This window comes from Vicugna pacos, chromosome 19 (assembly GCF_048564905.1).
Source record: "Vicugna pacos chromosome 19, VicPac4, whole genome shotgun sequence".
NCBI lineage: Eukaryota > Metazoa > Chordata > Mammalia > Artiodactyla > Camelidae > Vicugna > Vicugna pacos.
Window position 1 is genome coordinate 32799444 of NC_133005.1, and position 19278 is coordinate 32818721.

General features: G+C 48.2%; 1 protein-coding gene across 6 annotated transcripts in view; it reads left to right on the top strand.

The window, feature by feature from the left end:
* Positions 1 to 19278, top strand: part of TOX2 (TOX high mobility group box family member 2) — a 212581-nt gene that overhangs the window by 131861 nt on the left and 61442 nt on the right. For all 6 annotated transcript variants that reach the window (XM_072944273.1, XM_072944272.1, XM_072944274.1 and 3 more), the window contains one exon: positions 10024 to 10089. In XM_072944273.1, coding sequence (XP_072800374.1) covers positions 10051 to 10089 — 39 coding nt within the window. In that variant the 5' untranslated portion in view covers positions 10024 to 10050. The remainder of the gene's footprint in view (positions 1 to 10023; positions 10090 to 19278) is intronic.

The window sequence follows — 19278 nt, forward strand, 5'->3', positions numbered from 1 at the left end:
GAGCGAGCTCCAAATGGCTTTAAATGGAACTGAGAGAGAGGATAATTTTTGCCATAAATCTGCGGTAATGTGGACAGTGTGTAAGCTGCCACCAGTGGTGGAATCACGGGCCTGCCGGGCGGCCACGCTGTGCCCACTGAGCGACGCTGCCCATCCGGGCTTCTTGGCAGTGGCGGCTGGTTAGTGCCCTGTGGGGGTGCTCGCTCGTGGTCTTAGAGGTGGATCTGTTCCCAGTTGGAGCTTGAGTTCCCGTTGTGTCTTCCTGTCTGCATCTCTGAGCTCTATGATCAGGCCGACAGAGGGGAACTGAGTGATTGGTACCAAGTCCAGCGGTCCTGATGCCCAGGGGTCTTGGCTAGGCAAGGAATCCTGGCATTGTTGCCATGTCACCCCTGGGCCAGAATGTGGCTCCATATTTTGTCTTCTGCTGTATATCCCAGCACCCAGAACTCAGTCAACATTTGTTGAGTGAATGAATGCCTCGGTACCACCTCTTACCTTAAACAAGTCACTCTCCCTCTGTGGGCCTCAGTTTCCCCATATCTCTCATGGAGAATTGGATTCAGCTATTGCTGATGTGGACTTTTCTATCACCAAGGCTCTGGGTTTGGAGCAGTTAGTGACTGAGACGGCATCTCGACCAGCACTGTCCAGCGGAAACATAACGCGAACCACCTACGTAATTTAAAATTCTTTAGTAGTCACATTAAAAAAGTAAAAAGAAACAGGTGAAATTATTTCTAATACTATATTTTAGTTAACCCCATATTATCCGAAACGTTCTCATTTCAGCATGCAATCAATGTAAATACATCAATGAGGCATTTTATGTTCTGTTGTTGTTGTTGTTCTAAGTCTTTGAGGCCTGGTGTGTATTTTACACTTACACACCTCTTAGCTGGGACCAGCCGTGTTCCAAGTGCTCAGTGGGCACCATGCTGGACAGGCCAGGTCTGGAAGGAGCGTGGTTAGAGTCAGCTGGGAGGGCCCTGTTTCCTTGTCTATAAAATGGGGGCTATGATTTCTACCTCCTGGAGGAGCGAGGTGCCTCTGCCACTGAAGTTGTATTGATCACTGTCTTTTTACACAACCTCCTGATATTTTTTATTGATAAAACAGGTAGCACCATCTTAGCCAACTCTGTCAGTGATGGGGGGCGGGTCCTACAGTGGCCACAACCCTGGGCTTGCTCCCAGCCCCTCTGGCAAGCCATACCCAAGGCTTTGTCCCCTCTTACTGATAGATAAGGCCCCTGGCCCAGAGTCATGAGGTCATCTGCTCTGGTTCCCACAGCTTGGGAGGAGTGAAGGTGGGAAGCCAGTGTGGGCTTTGGTGGGTACAATAGCCTGGACTGCAGACTAGCTCGTGCACGTCCTGGCTGTGTGGCTTTGGGCAGATCCCCTAACCTCTCTGGGCTTCAGTCAGAGCACTGGATTTCTTGATGGGCAAAATAAGAATGCAAGTCATGTCTGACAAAGCATTGATAAGGAGAAAAACTTTTTTTGGAGAGAAATTGATATACGATATTTAGGAACAAAGCACAAAAGTCATCATGGGAAAAATTAGTCCTCAGTTGGACTCTCTTACAAAGACTTTAATTTATAAATTTTATTTCAAATTACATATGGCAGGCAGAGGCAAAAGGGTTTTTTTCCCCACAGTTAGGACCTCAAAGGTTTGCATGAAGCCCCACTCAGTTTCCTAATCTACAGAAGAGAAGCAGTTACAGCAACTTCATAGGGTTGTTGTAAGGGTTAAATAGTAATACAAGGAATAGCTAACAATTTTGGGTGCTTTCTCTGTACCGGGCAATGTTCTAAGCACAGACATTAATTTATTTCATGCAAGTGATAGTCATACCCATTTTCCAGATGAGGAAACTGAGACATCATAACTTAGTTAAAAGTCTGCATAGCTTGAAAAGCAAACATGAGATTTGAACCCAGACAGCCTGGCATTGGAGCCCACGTTTGTAACCACTGTGCTGTCAGCCTTCTTTAAGTAATGGTGGCCTGGGATTAAGTATATAGGGCCTGGTCAGAGTTTGAGCCCAAAGCCCTATCCCTGTCCTGCTCCATCTGTGCAGCCCCGCTCCGCCCCCTCCCTCCCCATCTCCCTGGTCTGATGCGTATCTCTCTGTGAGACTTCCACATAAAACCGCGCTCTCGGCAGGGCCCAGGGTGCAGCTGCCACATTTGCTGCCTCTGTCTTTTGAGCTGTGTTTTATCTGTGCACGACGAGTGTTCTCACGGCCCGACGTCGCGGCAGGCGGGAGCAGTGTGTGCTGCTTTGATTGCTTCCTCTTAGATCTCCATGAGGCGCACCTCTTGGTGTCTGCAACTGGCTGGGCTGAGGACGGTGTCTCTTCAGTCTTCTATCTGTGTCTCTGTGCAGAGGGGCGGGGCAGCACTTTCTACAGCACACCTGTGGCTTTGGTGCTTGAAGTCAAGGCTAGGTTCGGAGCTGATTGGGTGGCTTTGGGCAAGCTCCCCAACCACCTAGAACCTTGCCTTGCGCACATCTACGATGGGGCTGGTTGTGCGGCCTTGGGATTTCTGGGGTGACCAGGTACAGCTCTGGGCTGAGGTCTGGCATGGGGTAGGTGCTCACTGGCCTGTGCTTACGGCTGCCTCGGATGTCATGTTCCCTTCTCTTTGCCTGGCCGGCTCCTGTGTGTCCTCCATCACAGGGCTTCCAAGTCACCTTTTTCACGATACCTCTCTTGAAAGGTCCTCTCCCTGCTTTCATTCCTCTGGGATAACTTTATCCTGCCATTGTCACATTTGTCACAAATGAGGCCATCATTAGGTATCTGAAACAAGATACTGAAATCATTGTAAAGCTAGTCTCTTGAAATGAAGGCAGAGCTGAGCTTTGTAGGGTTTGTGGAAGCGTGGGGCCCCGGAATGGAAGACTATCAGAAGCAGGAGGTTCTGGGACTGGCTGACCCCCTGCCCTGGACGTGTAGCTATTGGAGAAAGACTGTTATTGATCACTTGACTTTCAGAGGCTGGGTGGGTGCAAAACTGTCACTGACCAGTTGAGGTGGGCTTCAAACAAGATTTTGAGTTACTTGTTCCTGTCGTGGGACTATGGCCAAAAAATGGCTGTCTTCCTTTCTCAGATTTGGAGGATAGGAATGTTTTATTCTCTCAAATTTCTTCTAAGGACTAGGGGCTCCTGGAAGGCAGGGCTGTGTCATGATCATTGTGCCTGGTGTCAGTGCAGTGCCAGGCACGTGGTAAGCAATCACTAGATACCGCTCAGCGATTACAATGACTGTTGCCCATTCTGTGACCTCAGAATCCCTTTGCTTTTACCTCTTTTCAGTGCCTTGTGACAAGCTTCATTTATTGTAAGCCCCCAGTGTTGGGAGCAGGTTACTCAGTACTGTAGGTGCTTGGTACCTGATTCAGGGGCATGGGGTGATTTCATTTTGCTTCAGCATATTTAAATTAGGTCCTAGCCCTAGGACTGCGAGTGGGAATGAATGAGGAGAAGACATGAGAGGGGTGGAGTCAAAGTGAAAAGACTTACCTTGACAGGAGAGAGACACTTCACATGTTTAGACTAAGGGAAAGGAGGTCAGGATGGGTGTGATATTAATAATGTGGGAAGGGGAGGCTCCAGCGGGTATCTGATGGCGTCAGTGACATAGGGGACGTGGTCCTCTGCTAGACTGAGGGGGATTGGAGCTGATGACAGGGAAAGGGTTTAGCATATAATTATAATAGATAACAGTTATTAAGCAGCTGTCAAAAATCATTACCATTATTAAATATTATGTTACAGATATTAACTCATATCTGATAACAGATATCAAAAACTTTTTGAGGCAGGAGTAATTCAGTGCCATCATTACCATTTTACAGGGGAGGAAGCTAAGGCAAAGAGAAGTTGAATCCAAGATCACACACAGCTAGAAAATGGTGGAACCAGTACCCCCATTCAGGAATCAACGCTGTTGCCCAGTGTATCACGCTACATGTGGAAGTTGGATTAAGTTCAAAGCCGGCTTGAGATGGGGGCTTTAAGATTGACTTGGCCCAAGAATATGGGCTTATGGAAGCAAGCAGGTCTGTTACAGTTGGAGTGCATAGCCAGGGGGAAAAAAAGACCTAGGAAGAGTTGGATTTCAGTGGATAGAGAAGGGGAGGAGGAGGGTGCTCCAGGCTGATGATGGGGCAGTGTGTGTAAAGACAAGGGTGCCGGAGGTTCCTGCAACCTTGAGGGATGCTGTGGGAGCTGAGGCTCAGGGCTGGTTGTCATGGAGGGTCCTGGATGCCAGGATTAATCATGTGGAGTCACTGCAGGGTTTTGATCTCAGCAGTGAAATGATTGCCAAAGGAAGGCTAGTGATAGCCAGGATGAAAGATGGATTGGTGAGGGGAAGCTAAGCAGAAAGCATCTGCTGGTGATGGGGTCAGAAGGATGTAGGATGGAAGGGGTCCAGCACCACCCCAGGGATGGCAGGTCATGGGAAAAAGAGCACTCATACACGTATCATATACATGTTATGAGTTCAGTGTTGGGTGTGTTGAATTTGAGGTGCTCATGGATCAAATGGGGGAGATGCTTGGGGGGAAACTGTACATCAGAATCTGGAGGTAACTTAGCTGAAGGTGAGTATTTAAAAGTTGGTGACGTGTTGCAGCCCTAAGAAGCTATGGCATTGTCCAAAGAAAGTGTGCATAGAGTGAGGAGGAAGTACCAGACCCATTCAACCCATTCCATCAACCCAGGCATCACACACTCCTGTTCCAACCACCTATCTGTTTATCTCACCCACCATCCAATCATCTTCCCAGCACTTGCCTCTTCATGTCACCTAGTCATCCCGTCTCATTCATTCGTCTTCTCATCCCTCTCATTCCAGCCACCCATCTGCCCATCTATCCACTCATCCATCCAACCTTCTAATTCCATCTATCCAAATTTTAGGCCATCTGTTTGTCCACCTACTGGCCCATCATCCTCCAAACCACTCATCTTCCCCACCCCCACCCATCTACCCATCCATCCATCTGTTTGTCCATCCATCCCATCTGTACACTTATCCACCATCCATTCACTCATCTTAACCCATTCCCAACTATTTCCTTCTCCGTTCACCATGACAACCACCAGCCATTTGTGACTTTTGAGCACTCGAAATGTAGCTAAGACTAAACTGACATGAGCTATAAGGTGGAACACACACCACAATTCAAAGACAGTACCAAAAAAACCCAAAACTATAAACCATCTCATTCACAAGTTTCTATTGATTGCATGTTGAAATCATAATACTGTGAATATATTGGGTTCAATAAAATGTCTTTAAAATTAATTTCACCTATTTATACTTGCTTTTTAAACTGTGACTACTAGAAAAATTTAAATTACGTACGTGGCTTGCTTTATATTTCTGTCAGACTGCTGATTTATACCATCTGTCATCCCATCTGTCCATCATCCAGCCATCCCATCCTTCATTCCCTCCCTTCCTTCTATCCATCCATCTACCCAGTCACTGCACTGGCCCACCCTACAGATATTCAATTTACACCTACTATGAGTCAGTGACTCTGTGGGTCATAAGAGTAAAGGAACTGAGGCTTCGAGCAGCTGCGGAGCTTGCCTGAGGTAGCGCATGAAGCTGCATCGTCTGACTCCCTAAAATCAGGGCTTCTCACCTTCCACCTTGGCTTCCTATTTGCTCAGTTTGCTTAAAGACAGAAAAAAGATCAGTCCTTTTCTTTGGGGCAGGTAGGGGGTGGCTGTTGGACTAGAGGCCCAGGTACCCCTCTCGCCAAGGGGTCCGCACATTGTGAGGAGAGACAGACCCTTCAGAAGCCTCTCCTTGGTGGCCGTCATGAAAGGGTTATCTCCGCACATTCGATATTTGCAAAAATGTGGGTTCTTTCAGATTCCAAAACTCATTTCCATGACAAAACTCTTGGGAAGAGAAGATGAAGGTCTGGCTTTCGCAGAACAATCTTCCAGCTGTAATGAGGACTGAGGATGGCGGTGGGAAAAGGAATTATAATTAGAATATGAAATGGGGAAAATTAATCTATTCCAGTCAGTGGTAAGAGATGTTCTCCTGGCGTTTCATGGAAATTCTTAGGCCCTTGTTCCCCTCCTCTACATCTTTTTCCCCCACATTTTAAAGCATTTGGAAGGTTGTGTGGTGTGAGAAAAGATTTTGACTGAGGCACTGATAAACTGTGAAATACACACAGGATTTAAGTTCTCGAGTGTCTCTGCCTTGTGTGTGTCTACGTACAACTCGTGTCATATGTTGTGTGCACATTTCTGTGAGTTACATTTATATTCAGTTGCAGGCGTGTGGTATATTTATACACATCTGAGCTTCCCCTCCTTTCCATGTATGCAGGCTGTGAGTGTGCTACGTGCACTCACGCTTGTGCTCTGGACACCTTTGTGGTGGTTTGCGTTACCCTTGCACGTGGTACATGTGTGACGAAGTGTTGTCTTGAACGCTGTGTTGGGTGTGGCATGGGTCCCTGCTGGTTTGCGGTGCACGTGTTGTCACCGTGCAGGAGCGCACTGCGTGCATTGCATGCCTTTGTTCACATCCACACTCAGCATTCGCTGTGCGGTGGGTATACCTGTGGGCGTTTTCCATCTTTTCTGTGCACTTGGAGGAGGGGTTGGCGCTGCTGTGCCCAAGCTTTGTGACTTCTCCTCTTGGCTTGCAAGTTCTCTCCCCTAGAAAACCCCCCACTCCCAAGAGAAGGACTGAGGGGGTAAGTCCCAGGCTGTAGAGCCCTGGGGACCAAGCCAGGGGATGCCCGGGAGGTTTCAGGGTTCCCTTCCCTCCTTCCTTCCGTCTACAAGGGCTCGGAGGTGGTGGAGCGCTGGGCAGAGGTGGGCAAAGAACAGAATCCCCACCAGCACACCTTGGGGCCTCTTGGGCAACTGTTTATCCTCTCAACCTGTGTCCTTGGTTGGAGACAGGGAAAAATAATACCTGCTTCACTGGTTGTTTTGAGGGTTAAATGAGATCTTTTATGGAAAGCATTTTGCTCAGTGCCAAGTATATTCATTCATTCACCAAATATTTGTTCAGTGCCTGCTGTGCACGTCAGGGGAGAGAGCAGACCGCCCCCCCCCCACTTTGCAGTGGCTCCATTCTAACCAGCATTTAATAAATGGGCTGTTACACAGGCTTTGGGGGACATCTTGCCCTCTGCTCCTTTAATACATGTTCCTGTATCTAGAGCTATATCATACTGGTTGATTACTATTGCTTTATAATATTTATAAAATATTTCAAATATCTGGTTAAACTTAGTCCCCCACCACTTTCCATCATTCTTTCTTTTAGGACATACTTATAAATTATGTGTGATTTTTCAAAAGGTCTTATTTTTATTGAAGAATATATGGCCACGATGACACATCAGATAGTAGCCAGGAGTTTTTGCTGAGAGCTCTCTGCCCTGCCCAAGTTGTAGTCCCGTTCCTGACGCCGGCCTGTGCCAGGCGCTGGGAATTTGGAGAGGACCAGGATGCAATTCCAGCCTCCGCTTTGTTCCCACGCTGGGGCAGAAGACAGATGTGAAGACAATCTCTGTTGTTAGAGGGGCAGCTAAAGGAGGTGAGAGCATGGCCTGCTTCCTGGAGGAGGTGTTTCTGAGCACAGCCCTGAAGCCTGAGCTCTGGGTACAGTGTAGGGGGTGGAGCCCTGCATTTGGGGTCATTCCCAGACTCTAGGCCTGGCCTTTTCTTTTGCTAATGCAGCAGTCCCCGAAGGACTCTGCCCATCCTTGTGCTGGGAAAGCACTTGGGTGTAATCCCGAGCGCCACTGCCCCATTGGAAAGATTGGCCTGGTAAAGACAACATGAATGGTGTAGCTCATTCATGCATTCATTCATTCAACAAGAATTTATTATCTACACTGTGTTAGGCACTCTTCTAGGTGTTTGGGAGGCATCAGCATACAGGCTAAGACCCCTGACCTCCAAGAGCCTCCATTTTCGTTCGGGGGACTCCAACTGCGAGCAGTGAACGTGGTAAATAAGTAAATTATGTAGAAAGCTAGAAGGTACAGGGGCTCTGGAACAAAGAACAGGGACAAGCCGGGCAAGGGAGTTGGGGGTGGTGGGCTTCAGAGCCCACGGACGTGGGACATCTGAGCCAGTCGTTAGGAAAGCCTCTTTGGGCGAAGAGGGTCTGGATGAACTGATGCTTGTGGGAATGCGGACTTTTCCAGCCTCCGCAAGGGCTGTTTGGCGCTGTCCATCCAAACGACAGATGCACACACAGTTGCGTGCAGTGATGATACAAACTAATCCTACAGATAAACTCACACCCATGCGAGATGGTGGATGTACAAAAATTCTCGGAAGCAACATTGGGATAGCAGAGGACTGGAAACAACTCAGTTGCCCAGGCGTTTAACTGGTTAAATATGTGTGACAGCCCTGCTGGTGGCATACTAGGTGCCAGAAGATGAAATTATGTCCTGATATAAAACACTTTCCAGGATGTGTTGCTAGGAGAAAAATAAGGTGCAAAATGGTGTGTATAGTACGCTGTCATTGGTGTGAACGAGATGAGTACTGTGTACACGTGGGCTATCTCTGAAAGGACTGCAGGAGGCTGGTAGGTGCAATGGTTGTCTCTGGAGGGGGGCAGTGGATGTCTGGGAGGTGGCAGGGAGGCGACTTTTCCCTCTGTCACTTTGTGTGCTTTGGGAATTTTGAACCATATGAATATAATCTAATAAAATCTTTTTCAATTACAATGAAGTGGCCACCCACTGTTGGTGCCCCACCCAGATCCCTTTACCGCCCAGCGCAGGCTTCTTCCATCTGCTGCGAGCACTGGCTGTAAATGGCCCACAGCTGGCACAGTTCTCTGGCCAACTGCCCTTGGCCGATTGGGGCCACCCTGCTCTAGTCATGACTCCTTCTGTCCCTTAAGGGCAGCCCACAGCCAGTGACTGATGTGCACGGGCTACAGAAGCGCGGCCCCTTGCTTCACGTCGGGACTGACTCCGGGGTACCGTTCATGCGCCTGAGCTTGCGGCGGGCCGAGGCTGCACGAGCCTCCAGCTGGGACTGCGTCCTTGCTTTGCTCCTTCCCCATCCTCCCCGATCCCTCCCTCCCTCCCTCACAGCTTATTCCTAAAGGGCCTGTCTCAGAGATCACATGCCTCTGAATTCTGGTCTCAGGCTCTGCTTCTATAGAACCCGACCCAAGGCACTGGTCTCAAGGGAAGGGACCTGGACTTGAGCCAAGTGCTGTATGAGTTTCAGTGCAACATCCCATGGAGACAGGACTGCTGTCATCTGACAGACGAATCACCTCAGAAATTCAGACACCAGCTCAGGATCACACATCAGGGAAAAGGGGGAGCCAGTGACCCCAGAGCCCCCGCTTTCCCCACTACACCTGCTCCCTGTTGCAGATAAATCTTCCCGACTCCAGACTTGGCAGCTTCTCCGGACACAGGGTTCCTGCACGTGGTTCCTACCACAGTCCTCGCTGCCTTTGGCCCGGGGTGGCCTCAGGGGCAAAGGTGAGGGGGCAGAGCCACTTGGGATGGTAAGACCTGGAGGACAGGCCTGGGGCAGACCTCAAGGCTCTGGAGGTCCTGGCTCCCCTCCAGCATGTGGAATTCCAGCTCTGGCTGAGAGCCTGATGTCATTTTGGCCAGGAGAAATATTTGCGTACTTCCAGAGATGGGGAACTCAGTACCTGACAAGGCAACCTGCCACATCTGTGGACAACTTATGAAGGGCAGAAGGATTTTTCTCTCTGCATCCTTAGTGTGTTTAGTGGCACTCACCCAAGCCCTTGGGGCCACAGAACAAGGACTGTTCCTTCTACCCTAGAGGGAGCCCTGCTGAATTGGGAACTGGGCATCCTGGGCTCTGTCTTTGCTTCTCCAGGCCCCAAAGTCTTTCCCCCTCAATGCTTTTATTCCCCTGACTTCCTCTCACTTCTCCTGGAGCCTTCTTGAGAATATTTTCATCAGAGCTGCCTCTCTTTCTCTTTCTCTGTTCCAGTTTGATGGTGACAGTGCCTACGTGGGGATGAGTGACGGAAACCCAGAGCTCCTATCAACCAGCCAGGTGGGTGCCCTGTCCTCCTTGTCTAGCCTTGGGCTGGCTGGAGCCCAGCTGCTGTTGGAATGGAATGGGAAGAGGGCAGAGCAGGGGGCACAGCCCACTACTGTCCTTTCTCTGGTTGATCAAGAATATGAGTTGAGTCCCCTTCATGTGGGCAATCAAACTGGGACAGTAGTAGTTTTCTGTAAATCAACTGTCTGTCCATTGTTGGCTTAAAATGGGCATCATTGAAAACTTGATAAAACTCCAAATGTGTTGTCTACACTCTCCATGCGCAGAGGGGAAATTTTCAGTGACAGTGGGTAGAGATGTCACATGTTCCTTGGTGCTGCCTGCCTCCTACTGCCACCCAGCACCCATACTTACGATGGTGCAGAGGTGCTCACACCCATGCATAGGTGTGCAGGGCTCTCCCACTCACCTGGAGTTGTCTGACGCCACCGGGGAGGGCTGTAGACGTGTCACAACTGGGAAGACAGCTGAGGCTTTCTGTGTGGTCCTTCTTGGTGGTGAGAGGGGCTGAGTCATCTCTGGGAAAGCCCCAGCCCAGCCCACTGGGAATCTCAGATGCCAGTTGGACAGATTTTCCACTGGGAGCCTGGTCTCTGAAAACGAAGGTTTCTCTCCATTGAGAGCATCCTCACTATGGTCTTGGATGTCAGAGAATGTCCTCACTGCAAGGAGGACCCCACAAACAAGGGTCCCAAGGAGGGTCCCACAAACATCCTGGAAGATGGTTCCCTAAAGCAATGGTGCCTGCTGGGTGGCAGAAGCTCAGGGTGCTGGATGGAGGGGCGAGGGATTTCATAGCTGCTGAAAAACCTGGGAGCTGGAGGACAAGCCTGTCCCTGGGGCTACTGTCCACCCTCTGGCCGTGTAGTTGTGGTGGTGCAGCAGTCCAAGCTGGGTGGCTGGGACCACATTTTCCAGCTGGGGAAACAGAAGCCCATTAATTCACAAACATTTCTGTGCCCTACTATGTGAGACATCCCATGAGGGACATAGATGACTGAGACACAGGCTTGTGGCCTTTAGGGAACAAGTGATGGAAGAAGACACTGTCATCCCCGTGTGTGGAAGCTCTGTTTCAGGGCGCTGCCACGGCAGGTGTGCGCCTGCTGGGGCCGCCATCCACGTGCTGTCTCTGGCCTGTGGCCGCATGAGCACCAAGGGGGCTGCTGAAAAGCTGCCTTAATATTGCACTGACTTGTGCCGGGCTGCAAGACACTGGTGGGCAGAACTCCAGTCCTGGAAATGCTCATTTTGGACGAGATCACGGAAGTCACTGAATTGCCCATAATCTACTTGGAAATGTGGTTGTCCTAGCGCTTACCCCTGAACATCTCATCTGAGCCCCTTCACAGTATTTCAGTTGCATCTTGTTAACATCCTGAGCCCTGGCTCTCAGAACCGTACGATGGTAGGGTCAGCGCCGGCTCAGTCCCTGCTGGAGATTGTTGGCGCTGTGCTTCCACCAAGAAGGGCACACGGGACTCCGCAAGGCTCTGCGTCTGGTATAGGCTTGGGCAGAGGTGGGGCACAGTCCTTCAGAGGGGAGGTAAGGATAAATAAATGTCCCGTCAAGCTGCTAGCTGCAGCCTCAGCTGTTCACCCAATGCTTGCCAGTTTGTAAAGCCCTTTTCTCAATGGTTATTTCAACTGACTTTCACAACAGCCTTGAGAAGTATCACAAAGAAGTAAGACAGTGTCATTAACCCATTTCATAGATGAGGCAGCTGTGGCCCAAGGACGTTGGTTGACTCAGCCAGGGAGCAGTACAGATGAAATTTGAGCCCACACAGTGGGACTCAAAGCTCCACTTGTTACCTTGCTGTGTCTGTGGAGAGCTCCATTTCCACCTCAAGGCAGCCACGTGCTTCAGCCTAAATGTCACTTCCTTAGAGGGCTTTGGGTCCCTTCCCCATAATTCTCTCTCACAGTGCCATGTCCTTTTAATTCACAGTGTTTGTCACTGTGGTTGTCTGCTTACTTGTGTGATGACTTGGTTAACATCTGATTTCCATCCTAGACCATGACCTCCCTGAGAGCAGGATCTGATCTCTCTTATTCAGGAAATAATTATGTAACAAATATATTTCCTTAACAGTGCAACGAGGTGGTTGGACTCCCTAAGGATCCTTCCAAGTCTCTTGTGCTGTCACACAGAGAGTCTCCCTAACTTTGAACTTTATAAAGAAGATTTCAGGATTCCCTGAGATTGACTGAGTTCACCTGGTGACCCAAGCCAACCTTGTTGGGAACAGACTTAGTGATTACAATCTAGACTGCTTATAGTATATCAGTGAGCTATTGCTGCATAACATGCACTCCCAAAACTTAGTGGCTTAAAACAGCAAATATTTATCTAGTTCGTGATTCCATGGCGTGGCAGTTTGGTTGAGGTTGGCCAGGTGGCTCTTCTGGTCATGGCTGGGATCATTTAAGTGGCAGCAGTCAGCTGCCAGGTCAGCTGCAGGCTGATTGGCATGGGGGGCTCACTTCTATCCACACGGTCTCTTGCCCTCCAGCAGGCTAGCCTGAGGCTGCTCGTGTGGTGGGAGAAGAGTTCCCAGAGTAGCAAGAGCAGAAGCTGCAAGACCTCTTAAGGTTTAGGCTTTTGACTAAACTTCTTCTGGCACATTCTGTGGGTCAAAGCAAGTCACAGGGCCAGTCTAGAGTCAAGGAATGAGGAAGGAGACTCTACCTGTTGATGGGAGGCACTTGCAAAGTATTGTGGCCTTTTAACAAAACTATCACATACGGGAAGGATGTGGAATGTAGTTCATGCTGATTTTGCTGAAGAATAAGACTTCTCCGGGACCTGCAGCTCCCCGGGACTTGGTGGTGCTCCACTGGCCTCTGCAGTTCTTACTGGCAAAACTTCTGTATCTTTCCTTCCAGTCCTTTCCCTGGAGTGCTTGCTTGGACCCATAGGCGCACATGAGCACCCTGTCACACTGTGTGGCCTCATCAACTTCAGGAGTTGTGTTTTCTCATTTCATTTACCAAAGGATTCCTGTAAACATACAGGCAAATGAAGGTCTCCTGGCCGATAGGAGGTTCAGAGGATAAACAGTCTAAGTGGCATGAAATGCATTTTATAAATATAGTTAAATACAAGCTTCGTCCATTCACCAACTGTTTAATGGGCACCTACTATGTGCAAAGCTCTGGACATAAGCAGGAAGCCATTTCTGGAAGACATTTGCTTCTAGAAAGTCCAATTTTATCATGTTAAAAATCTGCTCTTCATTGTAACCGTCTCTCTCTATTTTTAATTGAAGTTTGGTTGATTTACAATGTCATGTTAGTTTCTGGTGTACAGCATAGTAATTCAGTTTTATATATATATGTTCTTTTTCGTATCCTTTTTCATTATAAGTTATTACAAAATATTGAATACTCCCTGTGTCATACAGTAGGACCTTTTTGTTTATCTGTTTTATACATAGTAGTTTGTATCTGCTACTCCCAAACTCCAAATTTATCCCTCCCCACCCCCTTTCCCTTTTGGTAACCATCAATTTGTTTTCTATGCCTGTGAGTCTCTTTCTATTTTGCAAATAAGTTCATTTGTATCATTTTTTAAGATTCTACGTATAAGTGATATCATGTGATATTTGTCTTTCTCTTTCTAATTTACTTCACATATAATAATCTCTATGTCCATACATGTTTCTGCAAATGACATTATTTCTTTCTTTTTTATGGCCTAGTAGTATTCCATTGTGTATATATACCACTTCTTCTTTATCCAGTCATCTGTCAATGGACATTTAGGTTGCTTCCATGTCTTGGCTATTGTAATGTAACCTCCTCTTGAAAGACCGTCTTCTTTATTTAGAAACTGTAGCTGAGACAGAGGTTCCTATAGGATGTATATTAGCCAACTGTGTCCCTTTATAAAAACTTTCAAACTAGCTCTCATGGGTTTGAAGTTTCTTTTGCAAATGCATGCTCCATTGTTCAATTTTTGCAAGTCTCCGCAAAACTGCCACAGGGCTGCCTTAGTTTCACATATTTTCATTTCCCCCTTCTCCCTGGACCTTGAGTTTGTTTTGGACCAGACTTGCTTGGATTGTCTGAGACCGAGATGCAGTTGTCAGGCATGGCTTCCAGCCCACCAGCAGCTTCTAGGGGTGCAGGGCCTGGTAGAGATCAGCTCTTCTGCCTCTCGAGAGGATTCCCTGTTCAGGGGCACAGGGATTGACATTTCCTGATTAAATGACCCGGGAAGAGACTCTTCCTGGGATGAGGGTGAAGAGGAAAGGAACTGGGCTTGGGTCTCAGCAGCCCTGGATTCAAATTCCAGTCTTCCACATCCCAGCCAGACGCCGTTGCGTAAGTTACATCAGCTTTCTGTCAAATGGGAGGACTAATGCCTGCCTCGTAAGGTGTTTGAGAAGTAAATGAGATGTGGGATGTGGATTCTGGTGGTACCTCCCTCGCAGCTTCCCTTCCCCAGCCCAGGACACCCATTGTGTTGCAGTGTTGGCAGTTAGCTAGTCACAGCTGCCCCTTCTCTAGAGAATTCTCTGCCAAATGGGAACCATGAACTGGGAAGGGAAATGGGAGATGGTCTAGAAGACCATGCCCCTTGTCTCAAGGGTGCCGCAGCGTGGCTGCTCCCCGGGGAGCTCCAGCTGACTCCAGCTACGACCTCGTTTGTCTCCGCCCTGTCCGGCTCCCCTCCTTCCCCTTCTCTGGAGTCACTTCTCAAAAGTCACTCTTGTGGGAATCCCCGTCTCAGCTCTACTTCAAGAGAATTCACCTAAGATAGTATGTAAAGTACCAGCATTCAAAAAAAAAAAAAACTAGCTATGTCTTCCTTTTTCATTGTTCTTATTACCATTAACAATGCCTTCATCACATGAGATGAACCTCCTCTGGTCACTTCTTATGCTCATGTACAGCTCTGCACCTCTGGATACGTGTTTCCTTTGATGGGAATCCCCTGGTCATTTTCCCCCAACAAGTGCCTATTTGTTGTTTCAAGGTCGCTCCAGATGTCGCCTTCCCATCACAGCCTTCCTAGTCATGGGCAGCAGAACCACTCTCGTGGCTATAATGGCCACTTCTGCTAAAGATTTCAGAGTTTCTTTTAAGGATTATTGAAAGAGCTTCTGTGTGTGTGTGTGTGTGTGTGTGTGTGTGTGTGTGTGTGTGTGTGTGTGTGTGTTACAGAGAGAGCTGGCACGTGACTACTTCCAACACATTTGGTTAGTCAAAGCAAGGCACTGAGCTTTGTTAGTGACAGACAGAGAGAGACTGAGATTGAATGGCATGATCAGATTTGCAGTTTTTAAAGCTCTCAGTGGCAAGCGTGGATACAGGGAGACCCCACGGGAGGATGTGGTAATAGTCCAAGTGAAAGATGCTGTATTGGTCCTAGATTGTGTAGAGGCAGAGGATGTGGAAAGAAGTGTATGGATCTGAGATGTGTTTTGGAAATAAAGTTGGTAGGTCTTGATGACGATAGATGCAGTGGGAGAGAAAAATAGGGGAGTAAATGGTGACTCCCAGGCTTCTATCATGAGTCCATTTTCCAGCAAGATGGTACTGTTTTCTGAACTGGGGATGGCCTGCAGAGGTGCAGGTTTGATGAGGCCAGACTTGGACATGTTACACTTGAGATGTCCATCCAAGTAAAGATGTCCAAGTAGGCAGATGGTTGTACAAGTCTGGAGCTCATGGGGGAAGTGAATTTGGAAGTCCTCAGCCCATGGCTTTAAAACCTTGCAATTTATGGAGAGGGAAGTTTAAGAGGAATAGAGGACCAGTGACTTAAATGTCGAGCTCTAACATTTGAAAACAAAGCAAAGAAGAAGGCAACTGTGAGCTGGGTGGAGAAGCAGTGGCTGGAGACAAGGGAGGAGAACATGGAGTCTTAGAAGCCAAGGGCAGAGTGTTCCAGGAAGGAGTGAGGGGACCTGGGGGAAATGATGTTGGATCCAGCTACATCCCTATCAATGGATAAACTTTAAATAAATAAAATATTTAATTGTACTCAAGGAAACCATAAAAGTACCAGGAAAAAAAAAGGCCTTTAAGGTATACTTTACAACTTCAGAGTAGGAAAGGCATTCAAAGTCTTAAAAGACTTAAAAACTTGACCATAAATTAAAACAACTTTTGTATGCTCAAGACAGTGTAAGTAAAGTCAAAAGACAAATGAAAAATTGGGCAAGAGTGTTTTCAACTCACGATATAGTGAAAGGACTAATTTCCCTAATATATAAAGAGTTCCTAGAAATCAACTCAAAACCCTGGTAGAAAATGGGCAGGAGGAGATCTGAACCAATAAAATTACCAGAAAAAGAAATATAAGTGGATCCTAAATGTATGAAAATATGCTTAAAATAGTTCATAAGAGAAACAAATTAAAACTACCACTTTTCACTTATTAGTCTGACAAAAATCCAAAAGTTTGATAACGTACTGTGGTGGAGCCCCTGTGGGGAAAGAGTCACTTTTATACATCACTGAAAGGAGAGTAAATTGGTGTAACCCTAATGGAAGGCAAATTGGTGACATCTATCAAAGTTACAAATGCATTAACCTTTGACCCAGCAATTCTCCTTTTAGAAATATATCCTAGAGATATATTTGCACTCACGAGAAATGATATAGTCAAGGTTATTCATTTTGGTATTGTTTATAATGACAAAAAATTGGAAACAACCCAAATGTGCAATGATATGGGACTAGTTACAGAAATTATGTACGTCTGTCAAATAGAATACTGCCCGGGGTAGAGACTGAATGAGGAAACTGAAGTGATACAGTTCTTGAGATACATTAGGCACCGAAAAAAGCAAGATGGAGAGTGGTGAGTACAACATGTTACCATTTCTGCCAAAAGGATAGAAAAAATGTATGTTTCTGTGTGCCTGTGTAACTCTGGAAAGATGTGGAAACTAGTAACAGTGGCTTTGTACATTGTGTGTGTGTGTGTGTGTGTGTCATGGTTACTGAGGAGGTAGGCGAGAGGAGCAAAAAGACTTTTTGCTGTACCTTTTCATAGTTTCAGAGTTTTCAGCCATGAGGATTTATTATCGCTTCAAAAAGTTAAATACAATTTAAACAAGAAGCAGCAGAAGGTGGTTCATCTGAGGGATTGGTTGGGATAGGAGTTGAGATACGTCCAGTGGTTTTAGCAAAGAGAGAGTCACCCCGGACCTCAGAAAAAGCAGCTTTGATGTGTCGGGGATGTCCCGCAGGTCCCAGGGTGGATTGAGTAGGGAGCGTGGGATGAAGACGTAAAGATTAGACGATGTGTGAGAAGTCTTGCCAGCAAGACAAGAGCAAGGGCCGTAGCTCAATGAGATGAAGATTTCTTAGAAGGGATTTTTTAAGGCTAGAGAGTCTTTAGAATGTTTAATCTTGATAGAAGACATCCAGGAGAGAGGGTGTTGCTCAGCATCAGGAGAGGGAAGAGTTAATTGATGATTTAAGTTTTTGGAGAAGGCGAGTCCAGACCAGGGATGGAAACTCTGGCCTTAGCCAGAAGTGGGCACCGAGGAGAAAAGGAGTCTGGCTTTGTGGATGGGATGGCTGGGAGCAGAGGGTGGCCATGCCTGGAAGCACCTGTCTTCTCAGAGAGCTTGTGAGTGGGTCACCTGCCAAGCATCAGGGCACTGGAGGTCTCAGAGGGTGGGGAAGGTCTGTGATATTTGTTGTGGAGCTTGGAAAACTGACTTCTTGGTGTAGGTGCTGGAGGGGAAGACAGTTGGGTGAATCCAGGGCAAGGATTTGCCAGGCAGGTGTGCCAGAAGGACAGTCAAGCTTCATTGCCCAGAAGAGAGACTGAAGTGAAGGACCAGGAAATCTAAGCTGGGTGAGGAGAGAAGAGAGGGGGTCCCAAAAAATTGAGCAGCCGTAGGCATTGACGGGGTCTTGGGTGTGTCTGGGGAGGGGAGCTGACAGAGTGGAGCAGGTCTTCGTCGGTGAGGAGGAGCCGAAAGCCCGGCATCAGCATGGTGGCTGAGCTGAGAGGACCGGAGCCCAGAGCCGGAGGCTGGGAGCATGACAGGAAAGGGGGCACAGAGCAGATGCGTGAGCCACTGTATGTGGACGGAGCTGGATCGGGTAGGTTGCGGTTTGTAGGGAAGGTGGACGGTGGTCTGGATGGGGCCTTGGAGAAGGAAGAGGATGTCAACCCCACCTTCTGACCTGAGATGCATGGGCAGTGGGGAACCAGCAACTTAACCGCAGAACATGTGGAAGAGACAGGTTTCTGTTGAGGCAGGAGGCACATAGAAGGCATGTTCTAAGAAGTGGCTAGGGAGGTAGGGGTTTTGTTTGTTCTTAGAGTGGGAGCCCCAGTGGACCCCGGGGCTATTTGGGAGGGGAGAGGTGCTGCACGGTGGGGCAGGAAGGTTGGAGGGCCGACACCTGAGGTGCTCCTTGGGGAACCCTAGGCCTGTGGAGCATCATGAGTCCCACCAGCTGCCCTGCCCCCCATGCTCCGTTATCATCCTTTCCCAGATGTGCCAGCAGAACATGTGCTGAAGTGGAGTTATTATCAGAAAGGCCCAGATTCCCGTTCCACAAAATGAGACCTCCGAGCGCCTCACATCACACCCGGCACATAACAGCCACCCGGGGACTTTGAGTTGAGTGGATTCTTGCTCTTGGTTCCAAACATCACTGTGTTTCTGCCATGACCTTCCTTCACAGATCCTGGGGATACCTGGTCTGTTTTTCTTACCACTCAGATCAACCATAGACCTAGAGTGGGTCAATGGTCTAACCAGGAGACAGGGAAGTCAGCTTGCTGGCTAGGGTCAGACCCGCAGTCGGTGGGCACTGTCCTTGTGGCTTTAAAGGCATGGCCTCCTTCCAGCAGGGGGCAGTGTAGGATGCTTGGATGAGGAACGAGCCAGGAGCTCTGAGTTCCCTTCACCTTGTGTTGGTCTCTCTGAGCCTCAGTTCCCTCATGTGAATAAGGAAGGTAGGTGGTCTTTTTCCAGCCCTAAATAATGATGCTGCTGATGATAATGCACATTTACCAGGCATCTCCTGGGGCTCAGGCACTGGGGCTGAATGTTTTCCTTGGCTGGTCTCGGTTCATCCATCAGGCAGGTACAGTTGCTCTCCTATTTCACAGATGAGGAAACTGCAGCCGCAGAGAGACAGAGGGGTGGTTGAGTCTTTTTGAAACAAACAAAACTACTTCCAGCAAATACACTG